Source organism: Nerophis ophidion, linkage group LG20 (assembly GCF_033978795.1).
Source record: "Nerophis ophidion isolate RoL-2023_Sa linkage group LG20, RoL_Noph_v1.0, whole genome shotgun sequence".
Classification (NCBI taxonomy): Eukaryota; Metazoa; Chordata; class Actinopteri; order Syngnathiformes; family Syngnathidae; genus Nerophis; species Nerophis ophidion.
Genome location: NC_084630.1, coordinates 13,074,698 through 13,093,698, shown reverse-complemented (window position 1 = coordinate 13,093,698; position 19,001 = coordinate 13,074,698). Strand labels below are relative to the sequence as shown.

At 42.3% G+C, this 19,001-nt stretch overlaps 1 protein-coding gene across 7 annotated transcripts in view; it reads left to right on the top strand.

Moving 5' to 3' along the window:
• add3a (adducin 3 (gamma) a) overlaps window positions 1-19,001 on the top strand; it is a 328,092-nt gene that overhangs the window by 178,875 nt on the left and 130,216 nt on the right. For all 7 annotated transcript variants that reach the window (XM_061880493.1, XM_061880494.1, XM_061880495.1 and 4 more), the window contains one exon: window positions 15,282-15,420. In XM_061880493.1, coding sequence (XP_061736477.1) covers window positions 15,282-15,420 — 139 coding nt within the window. The remainder of the gene's footprint in view (window positions 1-15,281; window positions 15,421-19,001) is intronic.

The following is a 19,001-nucleotide window of genomic DNA, read 5'->3' as shown; positions in this document are numbered from 1 at the left end:
TCACGATACATGGCCAAAAAGTTCTATTTTGGTTTCATCTGACCACATGTTAATTCTCCCAATCCTCTGCTGTATCATCCATGTATCCATTTTGGTATAAACTCAACTCGTTGTGTTTGGAGGAAGAAGAATACTTAGTTGCATCCCAAGAACACCATACCTACTGTGAAGCATAGGGGTGAAAAAATCATGCTTTGGGGCTTTTTCTCTGCTAAGGGGACAGGACGATTGATCCGTGTTGAGGAAAGAATGAATGGGGCCATGTATCGTGAGATTTTGAGCCAAATCCTCTTTCCATCAGTGAGAGCTTTGAATGATTGACCAAATACTTATTTTCCACCATAATTTACAAATAAATTCTTTAAAATTCCAACAATTTGAATTCCTGGATTTTCTTTTCACATTCTGTCTCTCACAGTTGAAGTGTACCTATGATGAAAATTACAGAACTCTGTCATCATTTTAAGTGGGAGAACTTGCACAATCGGTGGCTGACTAAATACTTTTTTGCCCCGCTGTATGTAGATCCCAAATCCAGATCAACAAGTACCAGAAAGTAAGAAAAGTTGCTTTTGTATAATATTGTGAAAAAAAACGCCAGATATGTCTTACACTACACACACTTCTTAATAATACCCGTATGTTGAAGCACAGTACAATCCATCAAGCGGTGCAGCTTCATAACTTACTAAAGTCGTACTAAAACGTTTTGACAGATTTTTGAGCGCCATGTGTAATGTTCTATATTTTCAATAGAACATATAAAATGTCGGTGTTGTTTACTTGAGTCATATTGCAGTCTACACATATCTCTTGTGTGTGACTGCCATTATCTTGCAGTCCACACGTATCTCTTATGTTTGACTGCCATCTACTGGTCACACTTATCATTTCACAATGTACCAAATAAAATTGCTTCCGGAAAATACAGTGTATATATGTGTTATATAATAACTGTGTTGTTGCCTGCGTGACAGTTCATACAGAACAGGAACCGTGCACACAGGGAGAGTACAATGTTGGAATCGATAGCAATGTCAGCCCTGAAGGCAGATTATCCTGACAACATTGTCACACTTTTGGCTTGTAGAGTAGGATCGTGCTGACATTTCGAGCAGTTTCGGAACATTTAGCAAGCTTCTTGGAAAAGTCATCCGTCCTCCAGTATGATGAGATTGATTTGGCAACAAGCACAACCTAATATGTGTTCACATTGTGTTTTATTTTCACTTATTGCAAACCTCAGCTACAAATAATAACATTCTTGCTTAATGTTGTTTTTGCTGTTGCAGATGTAGGGCGATTTGCCCAAATATTAATGATAGCTCCACTTTTAGTCATGGGATTAACGTGTTTGCATGATGGAGTCAAATCCTTGTTGTCATAATCTTCTTGAGAATGCAACACACACACAACTGTTGAGCAGATGCCTGCTCGTGTGCGTGCGTGTGTGTGTGTGTGTGTGTGTGTCTTCCTGGCATATGAGTGTGTTTGTGTTCATGTGCCTTTTGAAAGGCTTCAAGCCGCTTTGAGTCCAGTGTGATTTGTTGCCTGCAACTGATGTCAACATGGTCGTCACAGGAATTAGGTGCACTTGAAGCAATTGAACATATTTCTAGGGCATCAGAACGGTGCCAAAATCACTGCATTTTTGCGCATTTTGCTCATTTTTATGATTTTTTCCCATTTGGCCCATTTGGCCTGTTGTGTCATTTAATTTGGCCTGCCTAAGGGTAACTACCAAATGTACAAAACCCAAAATTAGTGAAGTTGGCACATTGTGTAATTGGTAAATAAAAACAGAATACAATGATTTGCTAATCCTTTTCAACTTATATTCAATTGAATAGACTGCAAAGACAAGATATTTAATGTTCGAACTGAGAAACTTATTTTTTTTTGTGTGTGCAAATAATCATTAAATTAGAATTTAATGGCAGCAACACATTGCAAAAACGTTGACATTTTTACCACTGTGTTACATGGCTTTTCCTTTTAACAACACACAGTAAATGTTTGGGAACTGAGGAGATCAATTTTTGAAGCTTTTCAGGAGGAATTCTTTCTCATTCTTGCCTAATGTACAGTTTAAGTTGTTCAACAGTCTGGGGTCTCAATTGTGATATTTCAGGCTTCATATTGCTCCACACATTTTCAATGGGACTGGGTCTGGACTACAGGCAGGTCAGTCCAGTACCCACACCCTTTTACTATGAAGCCACGCTGTTGTAACACGTGGGTTGGTCTATTTGTCGCACTTTTATTATTATGATTTTTATTTAGCAATTTTTTTTTTACTTTTTATTCCACCCCTTTTACCGTATTGCTTTTTGCACGATTTTGTTCAGCTCATTCAATGTTTATGTTCTTTGTTTGTTTTCTGTTTCTGTTGCTCTATGCTTTTTTTTTTAACCTGTAAAGCACTTAGGATCAATTTGAAAGTTGTTGTAAACATGCTATATGAATACAATTTACTTGACTTGGTATTGTCTTGCTTAAATAAGCAGGGGCGTCCATGAAAAATCTGTATTTGCCTTTCAGCATTGATGTTTTAATGGCATTAATTCACCTGTGGGATGTTCCAAATAAGCGTTTGATGAGCATTCCTCAACTTTATCAGTATTTATTGCCACATTTCCCAACTTCTTTGTCACGTGTTGCTGGCATCAAATTCTAAAGTTAATGATTGTTTAAAAAAAAAAAAAAAGTTTATCAGTTTGAACATCAAGTATGTTGTCTTTGTAACATATTTAACTGAATATGGGTTGAAAAAGATTTGCAAATCATTGTATTCCATTTATATTTACATCTAACACAATTTCCCAACTCATATGGAAACGGGGTTTGTAAATTCTGTCATTAGTTTGCCTTGGTCCTGCACCTCCTGCAGTGTTTTCTTCGAATATCAAATTTTTGTTGTACAGTTTCCTTGCCGCCCTCAGTCTCTTCTCAAATAAAACATTTTGAAAGCAATAATACGATAAGTCACCTGTTCCGATAATTCTTCAAAACCTCCTGAATGCCCAGAGGAGGTTTTTGCCACTTGTGCCAGCTTTTTTGAAACATGTTGCAGGCATCAAATTCCAATTGAGCAAATTTTTGCAAAAAATTACATTTTCCTGTTCATACGTTAAGTATATTGTCTTTGCAGTGTATTCAATTGAATATAGGTTGAAAGAGAATTGCAAATCACTTTATTCTGTTTTTATTTACGATTTACACAACGTGCCAACTTCACTGGTTTTGGGTTTAGTAATACATGCTGTATTCTATACATACTGACCTCTTTCAAGATGTGCAACCATTGACGCCATGTCGCAAGGCTACACTGTCAAAAAGTCATTTCCTTTAGTTTGTAATGAAACCCTCCGAGCCACACCCTCTCCAAAATGATCAGAATTTATTGTTTGAAAATGTACAGTTTAAAAATATATCTAGAAGACGAACATCACAGCTGTTTATTTTTCCAGGCACATTAAAAAAAATAAATGTTATTACAGTATATAGATTTATCGTCACAAGATTAAAGGCCTACTGAAATGAGATTTTCTTATTTAAACGGGGATAGCAGGTCCATTCTATGTGTCATACTTGATCATTTCGCGATATTGCCATATTTTTGCTGAAAGGATTTAGTAGAGAACATCCACAATAAAGTTTACAACTTTTGGTCGCTAATAAAAAAGCCTTGCCTTTACCGGAAGTAGCAGACGATGTGCGTGTGACGTCACACCTGAAAGTCGGAGGGCTGCGGTGACCGCCAGTGTCTCTGAGGGAAGCCAATGGAGGAGCCAAGAAAGTCACAGCTGCCTTTTTGACAGCTGCTGCAGGAGGACGCAAACTCCTCTCAAGTCTCCGGTAAGAGCCAACTTAATATCACAATTTTCTCTACCAAAAACTTGCTGGTTGACATGTGGTAGAGAAACATGTTTGCTTGACCGCTCTGTTCCATATTAAAGCTTCACAACAAACAAAGAAACACCGGCTGTGTTTTGGTTGCTAAAGGCAGCTGCAATCCACCAACAGCATTCTTCTTTATAGTCTCCATTATTAATTGAACAAATTGCAAAAAATTCAGCAACACAGATGTCCAAAATATTGTGTAATTATGCGATGAAAAGAGACGACTTTTAGCTGTGCTAAAATGTCCGCTCCAACCAATAACGTCACAAGCACGCGTCAACATAAGCGTCATCATTCCGCGACGTTTTCAACAGGATACCTCGCGGGAAATTTAAAATTTCAATTACCAGCCGTATCGGCATGTGTTGCAATGTTAATATTTCATCATTGATATATAAACTATCAGACTGTGTGGTCGGTAGTAGTGGGTTTCAGTAGGCCTTTAAATACACCGTGTGTGGCCCACAATGATCAAAATCATGATCAATCATCAAAAAAAGGTATTTAGCAGTGTTTATTTCACCGCATGTCGGTATTATTGTGCACATGCCACAAATAGATGGAAATAATACTTCATCCTACCTTATCTAATAAAAAAGCCTTGCTTTTACCGGAAGTAGCAGACGATGTGCGCGTGACGTCACCGGTTGTAGGGCTCCTCACATCTGAACATTGTTTATAATCATAGCCACCAGCAGCAAGAGCGATTCGGACCGAGAAAGCGACGATTTCCCCATTAATTTCAGCGAGGATGAAAGATTTGTGGATGAGGAAAGTTAGAGTGAAGCACTAGAAAAAAGAAAAAAAAGGCGACGGCAGTGGGAGCGATTCAGATGTTATAAGACACATTTACTAGGATAATTCTGGACCATACCTTATCTGCTTATTGTGTTAATCGTGTTTTAGTGAGGTTATAAAGTCATACCTGAAAGTCGGAGGGCTGCGGTGACCGCCAGTGTCTCTGAGGGAAGCCAATGGAGGAGCCAAGAAAGTCACAGCTGCCTTTTTGACAGCTGCTGCAGGAGGACGCAAACTCCTCTCAAGTCTCCGGTAAGAGCCAACTTAATATCACAATTTTTTCTACCAAAAACTTGCTGGTTGACATGTGGTAGAGAAACATGTTCGCCTGACCGCTCTGTTCCATATTAAAGCTTCACAACAAACAAAGAAACACCGGCTGTGTTTTGGTTGCTAAAGACAGCTCCAATCCACCGTATTCCACCAACAGCATTCTTCTTTGTAGTCTCCATTATTAATTGAACAAATTGCAAAAAATTCAGCAACACAGATGTCCAAAATACTGTGTATTTATGCGATGAAAAGAGACGACTTTTAGCTGTGCTAAAATGTCCGCTCCAACCAATAACGTCACAAGCACGCGTCAACATAAGCGTCATCATTCCGCGACGCTTTCAACAGGATACCTCGCGGGAAATTTAAAATTTCAATTACCAACCGTATCGGCATGTGTTTTAATGTTAATATTTCATCATTGATATATAAACTATCAGACTGTGTGGTCGGTAGTAGTGGGTTTCAGTAGGCCTTTAAATACACCGTGTGTGGCCCACAATGATCAAAATCATGATCAATCATCAAAAAAAGGTATTTAGCAGTGTTTATTTCACCGCATGTCGGTGTTATTGTGCACATGCCACAAATAGATGGAAGTAATACTTCATCCTACCTTATCTAATAAAAAAGCCTTGCCTTTACCGGAAGTAGCAGACGATGTGCGCGTGACGTCACCGGTTGTAGGGCTCCTCACATCCTCACATTGTTTATAATCATAGCCACCAGCAGCAAGAGCGATTCGGACCGAGAAAGCGACGATTTCCCCATTAATTTCAGCGAGGATGAAAGATTTGTGGATGAGGAAAGTTAGAGTGAAGCACTAGAAAAAAGAAAAAAAAGGCGACGGCAGTGGGAGCGATTCAGATGTTATAAGACACATTTACTAGGATAATTCTGGACCATACCTTATCTGCTTATTGTGTTAATCGTGTTTTAGTGAGGTTATAAAGTCATACCTGAAAGTCGGAGGGCTGCGGTGACCGCCAGTGTCTCTGAGAGAAGCCGATGGAGGAGCCAAGAAAGTCACAGCTGCCTTTTTGACAGCTGCTGCAGGAGGACGCAAACTCCTCTCAAGTCTCCGGTAAGAGCCAACTTAATATTACAATTTTCTCTACCAAAAACTTGCTGGTTGACATGTGGTAGAGAAACATGTTCGCTTGACCGCTCTGTTCCATATTAAAGCTTCACAACAAACAAAGAAACACCGGCTGTGTTTTGGTTGCTAAAGGCAGCTGCAATCCACCAACAGCATTCTTCTTTATAGTGTCCATTATTAATTGAACAAATTGCAAAAAATTCAGCAACACAGATGTCCAAAATACTGTGTAATTATGCGATGAAAAGAGACGACTTTTAGCTGTGCTAAAATGTCCGCTCCAACCAATAACGTCACAAGCACGCGTCAACATAAGCGTCATCATTCCGCGACGTTTTCAACAGGATACCTCGCGGGAAATTTTAAATTTCAATTACCAACCGTATCGGCATGTGTTGCAATGTTAATATATCATCATTGATATATAAACTATCAGACTGTGTGGTCGGTAGTAGTGGGTTTCAGTAGGCCTTTAAATACACCGTGTGTGGCCCACAATGATCAAAATCATGATCAATCATCAAAAAAAGGTATTTAGCAGTGTTTATTTCACCGCATGTCGGTATTATTGTGCACATGCCACAAATAGATGGAAATAATACTTCATCCTACCTTATCTAATAAAAAAGCCTTGCCTTTACCGGAAGTAGCAGACGATGTGCGCGTGACGTCACCGGTTTTAGGGCTCCTCACATCTGAACATTGTTTATAATCATAGCCACCAGCAGCAAGAGCGATTCGGACCGAGAAAGCGACGATTTCCCCATTAATTTCAGCGAGGATAAAAAGATTTGTGGATGAGGAAAGTTAGAGTGAAGCACTAGAAAAAAGAAAAAAAGGCGACGGCAGTGGGAGCGATTCAGATGTTATAAGACACATTTACTAGGATAATTCTGGACCATACCTTATCTGCTTATTGTGTTAATCGTGTTTTAGTGAGGTTATAAAGTCATACCTGAAAGTCGGAGTGCTGCGGTGACCGCCAGTGTCTCTGAGGGAAGCCAATGGAGGAGCCAAGAAAGTCACAGCTGCCTTTTTGACAGCTGCTGCAGGAGGACGCAAACTCCTCTCAAGTCTCCGGTAAGAGCCAACTTAATATCACAATTTTCTCCACCAAAAACTTGCTGGTTGACATGTGGTAGAGAAACATGTTCGCTTGACCGCTCTGTTCCATATTAAAGCTTCACAACAAACAAAGAAACACTGGCTGTGTTTCGGTTGCTAAAGGCAGCTGCAATCCACCGCTTTCCACCAACATCATTCTTCTTTATAGTCTCCATTATTAATTGTACAAATTGCAAAAAATTCAGCAACACAGATGTCCAAAATACTGTGTAATTATGCGATGAAAAGAGACGACTTTTAGCTGTGCTAAAATGTCCGCTCCAACCAATAACGTCACAAGCACGCGTCAACATAAGCGTCATCATTTCGCGACGTTTTCAACAGGATACCTCGCGGGAAATTTAAAATTTCAATAACCAGCCGTATCGGCATGTGTTGCAATGTTAATATTTCATCATTGATATATAAACTATCAGACTGTGTGGTCGGTAGTAGTGGGTTTAAGTAGGCCTTTAAATACACCTTGTGTGGCCCACAATGATCAAAATCATGATCAATCATCAAAAAAAGGTATTTAGCAGTGTTTATTTCACCGCATGTCGGTGTTATTGTGCACATGCCACAAATAGATGGAAATAATACTTCATCCTACCTTATCTAATAAAAAAGCCTTGCCTTTACCGGAAGTAGCAGACGATGTGCGCGTGACATCACCGGTTGTAGGGCTCCTCACATCCTCACATTGTTTATAATCATAGCCACCAGCAGCAAGAGCGATTCGGACCGAGAAAGCGACGATTTCCCCATTAATTTCAGCGAGGATGAAAGATTTGCGGATGAGGAAAGTTAGAGTGAAGCACTAGAAAAAAGAAAAAAAGGCGACGGCAGTGGGAGCGATTCAGATGTTATAAGACACATTTACTAGGATAATTCTGGACCATACCCTATCTGCTTATTGTGTTAATCGTGTTTTAGTGAGGTTATAAAGTCATACCTGAAAGTCGGAGGGCTGCGGTGACCGCCAGTGTCTCTGAGGGAAGCCAATGGAGGAGCCAAAAAGTCGCAGCTGCCTTTTTGACAGCTGCAGGAGGTCGCATAATCCGCTGAAGTCTCCGGTAAGAGCCGACTTCATATCACAATTGGTTGACATGTGGTAGAGAAACATGTTCGCTTGACCGCTCTGTTCCATATTAAAGCTTCACAACAAACAAAGAAACACCGGCTGTGTTTTGGTTGCTAAAGGCAGCTGCAATCCACCGCTTTCCACCAACAGCATTCTTCTTTATAGTCTCCATTATTAATTGAACAAATTGCAAAAAATTCAGCAACACAGATGTCCAAAATACTGTGTATTTATGCAATGAAAAGAGACGACTTTTAGCTGTGCTAAAATGTCCGCTCCAACCAATAACGTCACAAGCACGCGTCAACATAAGCGTCATCATTCGCCGTGGGGCGGTATAGCTCGGTTGGTAGAGTGGCCGTGCCAGCAACTTGAGGGTTGCAGGTTCGATTCCCGCTTCCGCCATCCTAGACACTGCCGTTGTGTCCTTGGGCAAGACACTTTACCCACCTGCTCCCGGTGCCACCCACACTGGTTTAAATGTAACTTAGATATTGGGTATCACTATGTAAAGCGCTTTGAGTCACTAGAGAAAAGCACTATATAAATATAATTCACTTCACTTCACATTTCGCGACGTTTTCAACAGGATACCTCGCGGGAAATTTAAAATTTCAATTACCAGCCGTATCGGCATGTGTTGCAATGTTAATATTTCATCATTGATATATAAACTATCGGACTGCGTGGTCGGTAGTAGTGGGTTTCAGTAGGCCTTTAAATACACCTTGTGTGGCCCACAATGATCAAAATCATGATCAATCATCAAAAAACGGTATTTAGCAGTGTTTATTTCACCGCATGTCTGTATTATTGTGCACATGCCACAAATAGATGGAAATAATACTTCATCCTACCTTATCTGCATTTAATCTCACGCCCAAATCCATGAACTTTATGATTTGACGCTTTGTCATCGTTTAACAAAGTCGTACCAACATTTGCAAGTCAGAAAAAGGGAAAACCGTCATAGGTTTTCTTCAACTGATTGCATTCGTTGCAATCTCTGTAGTCGTACTTCGGCTTTGTGTGTTCAGGACACCTCATGTGATGGCAAACCAGTCTGTTAAAAAGGACAGGCTGACCAGACTGTCACAGTCAGATATCCGCTCCGAGTTGGTCGCCACAGCAACATTGCCACTTGGGACAGAAGAATGTTTGGCCTGGGTTCAGAACCAGCAGTGCACCAGGACACTTGCTTGTGTGACACAGGGGGTTTCTCCAGTTTTGACAAAACATCCTTTCATTGGTGGGGTCTATTGGCATACCACTCACAGAGACAAAAGTGTCAGCGACGTTCCTGTCTGCACACACAGCTCTTTGGGAATGCAGTGCCTTAGCAAAAAATCTAATAAATGATACCCGTGACTAGACAAAATCTTGACTTGGGAATCATGCAACACATTTACTGATCTAGAAATTCATCGCAACCTCCACGTATATGTTTTTATTCACATGTTCTATCAAACCACAATGTTTTATTTAAAACAGACTTGTATTTTAGAGCATATATTTATAAGCTTGCTTAAAAACCAAGGGGTGTGCAAACTTTTGGGGGATAAGGTTGGTCATATTCAATCAAGCAGTGGTCACACATCTTTTATAGGTCAAGATCCCCAGTCTATGCAATAAACCACAGCATAGGACATAGGGACATCATCCAGGTCTCTCCAATGAACCACAACATAGGACATAGGGACATCATCCAGGTCTCTGCAATGAACCACAGCATAGGACATAGGGACATCATCCAGATCTCTGCAATGAACCACAGCATAGGACATAGGGACATCATCCAGGTCTCTGCAATGAACTACAGCATAGGACATAGGGACATTATCCCGGTCTCTACAATGAACCACTGCAAAGGACATAGGGCCATTATCCAGGTCCCTGCAATGAACCAGAGCATATGACATAGGGACATCATCCAGGTCTCTGCAATGAACTACAGCATAGGACATAGGGACATTATCCCGGTCTCTACAATGAACCACTGCAAAGGACATAGGGACATCATCCAGGTCACTGCAATGAACCACAGAAAAGGACATAGGGACATCATCCAGGTCTCTGCAATTTACCACAGCATAGGACATAGGCACTTTGTCCAGGTCTCTGCAATGAACCACAGCATACGACATATGGGCATCATCCAGGTCTCTGCAATGAACCACAGCATAGAACATAGGGACATCATCCAGATCTCTGCAATGAACCACAACATAGGATATAGGGACATAATCCACGTCTCTGCAATGAACCACAACATAGGACATAGGGACATCATACAGGTCTCTCCAATGAAGCACAACATAGGACATAGGGACATCATCCAGGTCACTGCAATGAACCACAGCACAGGACATAGGGACATCATCCAGGTCTCTGCAATGAACCACAACATAGGATATAGGGACATCATCCAGATCTCTGCAATGAACCACAGCGTAGGACATAGGGGCATCATCCAGGTCTCTGCAATAAACCACAGCATAGGACATAGGGACATCATCCAGATCTCTGCAATGAACCACAACATGGGACATAGGGACATTATCCAAGTCTCTGCAATGAACCACAGCATAGGACATAGGGACATCATCCAGGTCTCTGCAATGAACCACAGCATAGGACATAGGGACATCATCCAGGTCTCTGCAATAAACCACAGCATAGGACATAGGGACATCATCCAGATCTCTGCAATGAACCACAACATGGGACATAGGGACATCATCCAGGTCTCTGCAATGAACCACAACATAGGATATAGGGACATCATCCAGGTCTCTGCAATGAACTACAGCATAGGACATGGGGACATCATCCAGGTCTCTGCAATTAACCACAGCATAAGACATAGGGACATCATCCAGGTCTCTGCAATGAACTACAGCATAGGACATAGGGACATTATCCCGGTCTCTACAATGAACCACAGCAAAGGACATAGGGACATTATCCCGGTCTCTGCAATGAACCACATCATATGACATAGGGACATCATCCAGGTCTCTGCAATGAACCACAGAAAAGGACATAGGGACATTATCCCGGTCTCTGCAATGAACCACATCATATGACATAGGGACATCATCCAGGTCTCTGCAATGAACTACAGCATAGGACATAGGGACATTATCCCGGTCTCTACAATGAACCACAGCAAAGGACATAGGGACATCATCCAGGTCTCTGGAATGAACTACAGCATAGGACATAGGGACATTATCCAAGTCTCTGCAATGAACCACATCATATGACATAGGGACATCATCCAGGTCTCTGCAATGAACCACAGCATAGGATATAGGGACATCATCCAGGTCTCTGCAATGAACCACAACATAGGACATAGGAACATCATCCAGGTCTCTGCAATGAACCACAACATAGGACGTAGAAACACCATCCAGGTCTCTGCTATCAACCACAGCATAGGACATAGGGACATCATCCAGGTCACTGCAATGAACCACAGAAAAGGACATAGGGACATCATCCAGGTCTCTGCAATGAACTACAGCATAGGACATAGGGTCATTATCCCGGTCTCTACAATGAACCACAGCAAAGGACATAGGGACATCATCCAGGTCTCTGGAATGAACCACAGCATAGGACATAGGGACATTATCCAAGTCTCTGGAATGAACCACAGCATAGGACATAGGGACATTATCCAGGTCTCTGCAATGAACCACCGCATAGGACATAGGGACATCATCCAGATCTCTGCAATGAACCAAAACATAGGATATAGGGACATCATCCAGGTCTCTGCAATGAACTACAGCATAGGACATAGGGACATCATCCAGATATCTGCAATCAACCACAGCATAGGACATAGGGACTTTGTCCAGGTCTCTGCAATGAACCACAGCATACGACATATGGGCATCATCCAGGTCTCTGCAATGAACCACAGAAAAGGACATAGGGACATCATCCAGGTCTCTGCAATGAACCACATCATATGACATAGGGACATCATCCAGGTCTCTGCAATGAACCACAGCATAGGACATAGGAACATCATCCAGGTATCTGCTATCAAACACAGCGTAGGACATAGGGACATCATCCAGATATCTGCAATCAACCACAGCATAGGACATAGGGACTTTGTCCAGGTCTCTGCAATGAACCACAGCATACGACATATGGGCATCATCCAGGTCTTTGCAATGAACCACAGAAAAGGACATAGGGACATCATCCAGGTCTCTGCCATGAACCACAGAAAAGGACATAGGGACATCATCCAGGTCTCTGCAATGAACCACAACATAGGACATAGGAACATCATCCAGGTCTCTGCTATCAACCACAGCATAGGACATAGGGACATCATCCAGATCTCTGCAATGAACCACAACATAGGATATAGGGACATCATCCAGGTCTCTGCAATGAACTACAGCATAGGACATAGGAACATCATCCAGGTCTCTGCTATCAACCACAGCGTAGGACATATGGGCATCATCCAGGTCTCTGCAATGAACCACAGAAAAGGACATAGGGACATTATCCAGGTCCCTGCAATGAACCACAGCGTAGGACAGAGGGACATCATCCAGGTCTTTGCAATCAACCACAGCATAGGACATAGGGACATTATGCAGGTTTCTGACACTGAACCCCAAAAGTGTATCTGACGAAAAGCGACTCGTACAGTGGTATTCAAGAATCAAAATATATGCCTGTTGGCACTGTGATCATTAATTTCCTTTTTTTTAATATATCCGCGATTAACCGATAACATTTCAACAAGGTTTACCAGTCGATCGCGATTGATGGGTTGGTGAGCTCCTGATCTCGAGACTGAGGTTTAACATTGACTAACAATAAACATATGTTGACCTCTGTAGTAGTACTTACAACTTTTAGATTTTAACTTGTTACTATCGGTGAGTTCCCTAAAGCAGGGGGCTATTCAACTGGAAGTCCATCCATCCATTTTCTACCGCTTATTCCCTTTGGGGTAGCGGGGGGCGCTGGCGCCTATCTCAGCTACAATCTGGCCCTAGAATGACACCATACCGGCCCCTGAGTTAAGTTTAAAACTTGGTAAACAAACTTATTTGCAGCAAATTCCTGAAAAAACACTAGAGTGCTCCTGTTGTATAGAGGAACTTGGACCACTGTAAACACAGTGGCAGATCCTTGCATTGACATTTTAACCTTGTTAGCAAACATACAACACTAAGGTCCATGCTTGGGATTCTCCTGTTTGGCAGTTACACAATTTGTTATGTGATTTATGTTAACTAAGGTGTTGATGTAGCTTGTTTACTTCAGATGCAGTCATTGGTTAAAGTTATTTAGTTATACTAGAGGCGTTTGTCAAGGTTCCCTTGTTTTTATCATTCAGGCCAGGGGTTGGGAACCTTTTTGGCTGAGCCAGGATTCAGAACCAGCAGTGCTTGTGTGACACAGGGGGTTTCTCCAGTTTTGACAAAACATCCTTTCATTAGTGGGGTCTATTGGCATACCACTCACAGAGACAAAAGTGTCAGCCTTTGCAAATATTCTAATAAACGATACCTGTGACTAGACAAAATCTTTACTTGGGAATTATGCAACACATTTACCGAACTACAAATTCATGGCAACCTCTGCATGTATGTTTTTATTCACATTTTCTATCAAAGCACAATGTTTTACGGACAACAGGCTTGTACTTTTGAGCATAGGTTTCTAAGCTTGCTAAAAAACAAACCGGGAACCCTCAAGTTTCTGGCCGGTCGCTCTACCATTGGAGCCACGCCGCCCACAATGTAGCCATTTGGGAATTTGCTTATTAAACTTTAAAAGCAAACTTTTTGGTTTCTCAAGACATGTCTACAAGTTTAAGAGATGACTGTGGTTTTGACATAAAGATTAGCCAGACACACACAGTTCAGCCTATCATGCATAGGTTGGTTGACTAGTCCAGTGTTTTTCAACCTTTTTAGAGCAAAGGCACATTTTTTTCATTTAAAAAGTGTGGAGGCACACCACCAGCAGAAAAAAATTACAAAATAAAACTCAGCAGCTGATATTGACAGTAAAAAGTTGTTCTCGCAAGTGTTGGATACAAATTTAAACCACAACCAACCATGTATCACTTTAGCTCTTGTCTCAAAGTAGGTGTACTGTCACATCACGCCGTGACTTAGTTGGACTTTTTGGTGCCTTCCTTTTTTTTTTGTTTTTGTCTTGCATTCCTATTTTGGTCGGTTTTCCTGTTTTGGTGGTATTTTCCTGTAGAAGTTTCATGTCTTCCTTTAAGCGCTATTCCCCGCACCTGCTTTGTTTTAGCTATCAAGTCTATTTAAGTTGTTGCTATCCTTCTTTGCGGGGACATTGTAGATTGCCACGTCATGTTCGGATGTACTTTGTGGACGCCATCTGCGCCACACGCTGTAAGTCTTTGCTGTCGTCCAGCATTCTGTTTTGTTTACTTTGCAACCAGTTCAGTTTTAGTTTCTTTCTGCATAGCCTTCCCCAAACTTCAATACCTTTTCTTAGCGTATAGACACATTTACTAGGACTTTCCCGACATCTGCAAAGCAATTAGCTACTTGCTGCTACCTATTGATATGGAAGAGTACAACATGGTTACTCTGCCGAGCTCTAGACAGCACCGACACTCAACAATGGCACATTGGCAGAGTATTATTACTGGTTTGCAAAAAATTGTTCAACCCAAATACGGGAAATGATATAATCTCCCACGGCTCACCAGACGGTATGTCACGGCACACTAGACAAGGCACCCAATCTTCTTTTTTAAACACGCCTTCCTGCTGGTGGTGATGGGCACCTATGACTAATCTGTGATTAAGTGCTGCAGGTCTTCCTGTCTCACTCAATGTTCCCACAGTCCTCTTTCCACTGTCTGTTTCCCTGTGCTCTAATCTGATTTGTCATGCCATGTTTTTTTCTCTTTTCACGCAACAAATGTGCCACGACATGTGCACATTGCCTCAACCCATCTTTTGATGTCACCCTCTGATTGAACTCCAGGCCTTCAAGGAGGAGTTGGAGAGTCTGATCCAAGAGCAGCAGCGCAAAGGGAACAACCCGACTGGTCTGTTGGCCCTCAGACAGATCGCTGACTTCTTCATGGCGAGTTCAGTGGCCGGTTTCAACACTTCCCCACTCAGTGAGTACTCACTGCTGTGTCACCTGTCACTATAGCAACCAGTCAGCAATACCAACGGCGCCTTTCCGACTACTTCATCGCCAAATTCGACAACTCAAGCTTTCCATGCTTCGTTGCTGATCTCCCGTCCACAGGCAAAACCTGGTAACTCACTTCTACCTGATTTTGAGAAAACAAAGGACAACTAATCTATCTTGATCCTGTCTTACAAAGATTTACAAAGTCATCAAACGTATAAATGTTTTCTTGAGCTTTCATTTTCTTGCCGATTGAGCCATGGATTGAATCTGCTCTCATAAACATGTGCCCTTTCTCCAGATATTTTATCACAATCTCGGGTGGGCCCCATTCTGTGTTCGCATATTCTGTGTCCAGTTTTTATTTTGACCTCCACAGTTATCTGCCCAAAAGAGTATGCAAGGGGGAGAATCAAGAACAATACATTTAATGAAGGTGCTTGCAACGGCCTGGGCCAATCTTCCAAATATCCCCCCGTGCCATAATATCACATAATCAGGTTGACCCTCGGCCCCCGTTCGTGCAAATGTCTCATTAAAGACAATAAGGCGACTGACAAAGAAGCTCCGATGGGTCCCTTGAGATACTAGGTTTTTCTGTTGTATCTACGCGGTTATGTGGTAGTTGCTAGGTAACAGCTTACTTACGGAACAAATTCCAATATCGCATACACTAATGTAAAGCATATCACCTAGGAACTCCAAAATTATTATCAGCTCAGTTTTGACCAAAATTGAGTTACTGGGTTTTGCCTTTGGACGGGAGTGATGTGCTGACCTGAGATCTGGTCTCTAAATTGAGACTTATGACTCCTTCCGTTGGGACGGCGTTGGGACGGCGTGGCGCGATTGAGAGAGGGGTCAAGCCTGCAACCTGAGGGTTCCTGGTTCGATCCCCACCTTCTACCAACCTAGTCCCGTGTGTTGTGTCCTTGAGCAAGACACTTCACCCTTGCTCCTGATGGGTCATGGTTGGGGCCTTGCATGACAGCTCCCGCCATCAGTGTGTGAATGTGCGTGTGAATGTGGAAATAGTGTCGAAGCGCTTTGAGTACCTTGAAGGTAGAAAAGCGCTATACAAGTATAACCCATACAACCCGTTCCATGGCAGAGGGGTTAGTGCGTCTGCCTCACAATACGAAGGTCCTGGGTTCGATCCTGCGTTCAGGATCTTTCTGAGTGGAGTTTGCATGTTCTCCCCGTGACTGCGTGGGTTCCCTGCGGGTACTCCGGCTTCCTCCCACCTCCAAAGACATGCACCTGGGGATAGGTTGATTGGCAACACTAAATTGGCCCTAGTGTGTGAATGTGAGTGTGAATGTTGTCTGTCTATATGTGTTGGCCCTGCATTGAGGTGGCGACTTGTACAGGGTGTACCCAGCCTTCTGCCCGAATGCAGCTTTGATAGGCTCCAATACCCCCCGTGACCCCAAATTAGACAAGCAGTAGAAAATGGATGAATGGATGGACTGCTTCCACTCGCACACGTGGAATGCGTCACTAGTACTGAAACATGTTAAAGAGATTACCGCAGCTCATTCCAGCTCCTTCTTTTATTTAATTCATTGTCCACATAAAGAGGTTATGCAACAACACTCAGCAGCAGTAAACTGTGTAATAATGGATAAAAAGGATATCGTCGAACACATTATTAGGCAAACTAAATCCTTGTTTACTTAAGGAGGTCTTATTATGCAAATGTTTTCTATTTTTAAAACACTTCATTTTGGTCCATATCAATGTTTCTTAACCATAGTTTGGCCCCAAGCATCCACATGAGAGCCGCAAAACAATATCTGATTCTCAGCTTTGGTCCGTATGGGCTGCAGTGGTACTCAGTTGTAATACACTTTTGCACCACTTGTGGCAGTAATGACTATATCAAACAAATAAATAATAAATGATAAATGGGTTGTACTTGTATAGCGCTTTTCTACCTTCAAGGTACTCAAAGCGCTTTGACACTACTTCCACATTCACCCATTCACACACACATTCACACACTGAAGGCGCTAACCAGCACCCATCAGGAGCAAGGGTGAAGTGTCTCGCTCAAGGTTCACAACGGACGTGACGAGGTTTGGTACTAGGTGGGGATTGAACCAGGGACCAGTGGGGCCGTGCGCAACCCTAGGAGCCCCACCTAGGTCACTAGGTGGGGATTGAACCAGGGACCCTCGGGTTGCGCACGGCCACTCTCTCACTGCGCCACGCCGTCCCAAACAGAAGATGTCTGTACCTAAACTCATAGAGAAGTTTTTAAGCGCACACATTATGACTAAAATAGTGAAGCTGTATTTTATCAGCACTATAATTTTATTGACATTTTATCAAAAAAAAAACATTAATATGGATATTATAAATGTATTTAGAATGGATGCACATGTATTTTTTGTTGTTTTTATGACTCAATTTTTGCAGTATATTTGATTACTATATTTTTTATGTAATCAGCCTGACATAAGCCTTGAAAATAATATTTGTGATCAACACTTTCTTTCTTATCATTTGACACTGTTGTAAACTGCAAGGAGGCTAGATATAATTATTTAATATGACTAAAATCAAGTCACGGTGGGAGAGGGGTTAGTGCGTCTGCCTCACAATACGAAGGTCTTGCAGTCCTGGGTTCAAATCCAGGCTCGGGATCTTTCTGTGTGGAGTTTGCATGTTCTCCCCGTGAATGCGTGGGTTCCCTCTGGGTACTCCGGCTTCTTCCCACCTCCAAAGACATGCACCTGGGGATAGGTTGATTGGCAACACTAAATTGGCCCTAGTGTGTGAATGTGAGTGTGAATGTTATCTGTCTATCTGTGTTGGCCCTGCGATGAGGTGGCGACTTGTCCAGGGTGTACCCCGCCTTCCGCCCGATTGTTGCTGAGATAGGCGCCAGCGCCCCCCGCGACCCCGAAAGGGAATAAGCGGTAGAAAATGGATGGATGGATGGATGACTAAAATCAGGACTGAGATGACTAATTCCTTGTTAATATTTGGATGGGTCGCGAGCCCCTCTCTAGTGTAAAAAATGGGCCCCTACGTCAGAAAGGTTAAGAACCACTGGACTACATAACATGAACTGATGGTTCTATGGTTGAAATAAATTTAGCTGTAAAGACTTATCTTTAAGAGGCAAAGTTGTTAAATGCAAATGAAGCCCTCCCTACCACTGCCGCCGGAGCCTTTGTTTTTTTGTTGTTTGGATAAGACCATATGCAATATGAACACTGGTGATCGCCACCAGCCATCTAATTTTGACTTTGCTTTCACTACAACACCATCCATCCATCCATTTTCTACCGCTTATTCCCTTTTGGGGTCGCGGGGGGCGCTGGCGCCTATCTCAGCTACAACACAACATCTCAAATCATATAGCGAGACTAGCGGCACACCATGTTTCGTTGTCAGCTCAGGGATGGGACAATGCGGGCGGAAAGCTACAAGAAGGAAGCCAGGCTGCAAATATGGTCCCAAACGCTGGATAAGGTTAAACTTCTACCAAGTTTTTATTGCTCCAGTGCTAAATTCTGGACAAATACACGTGTGTATTGACTATAAAATACGTTT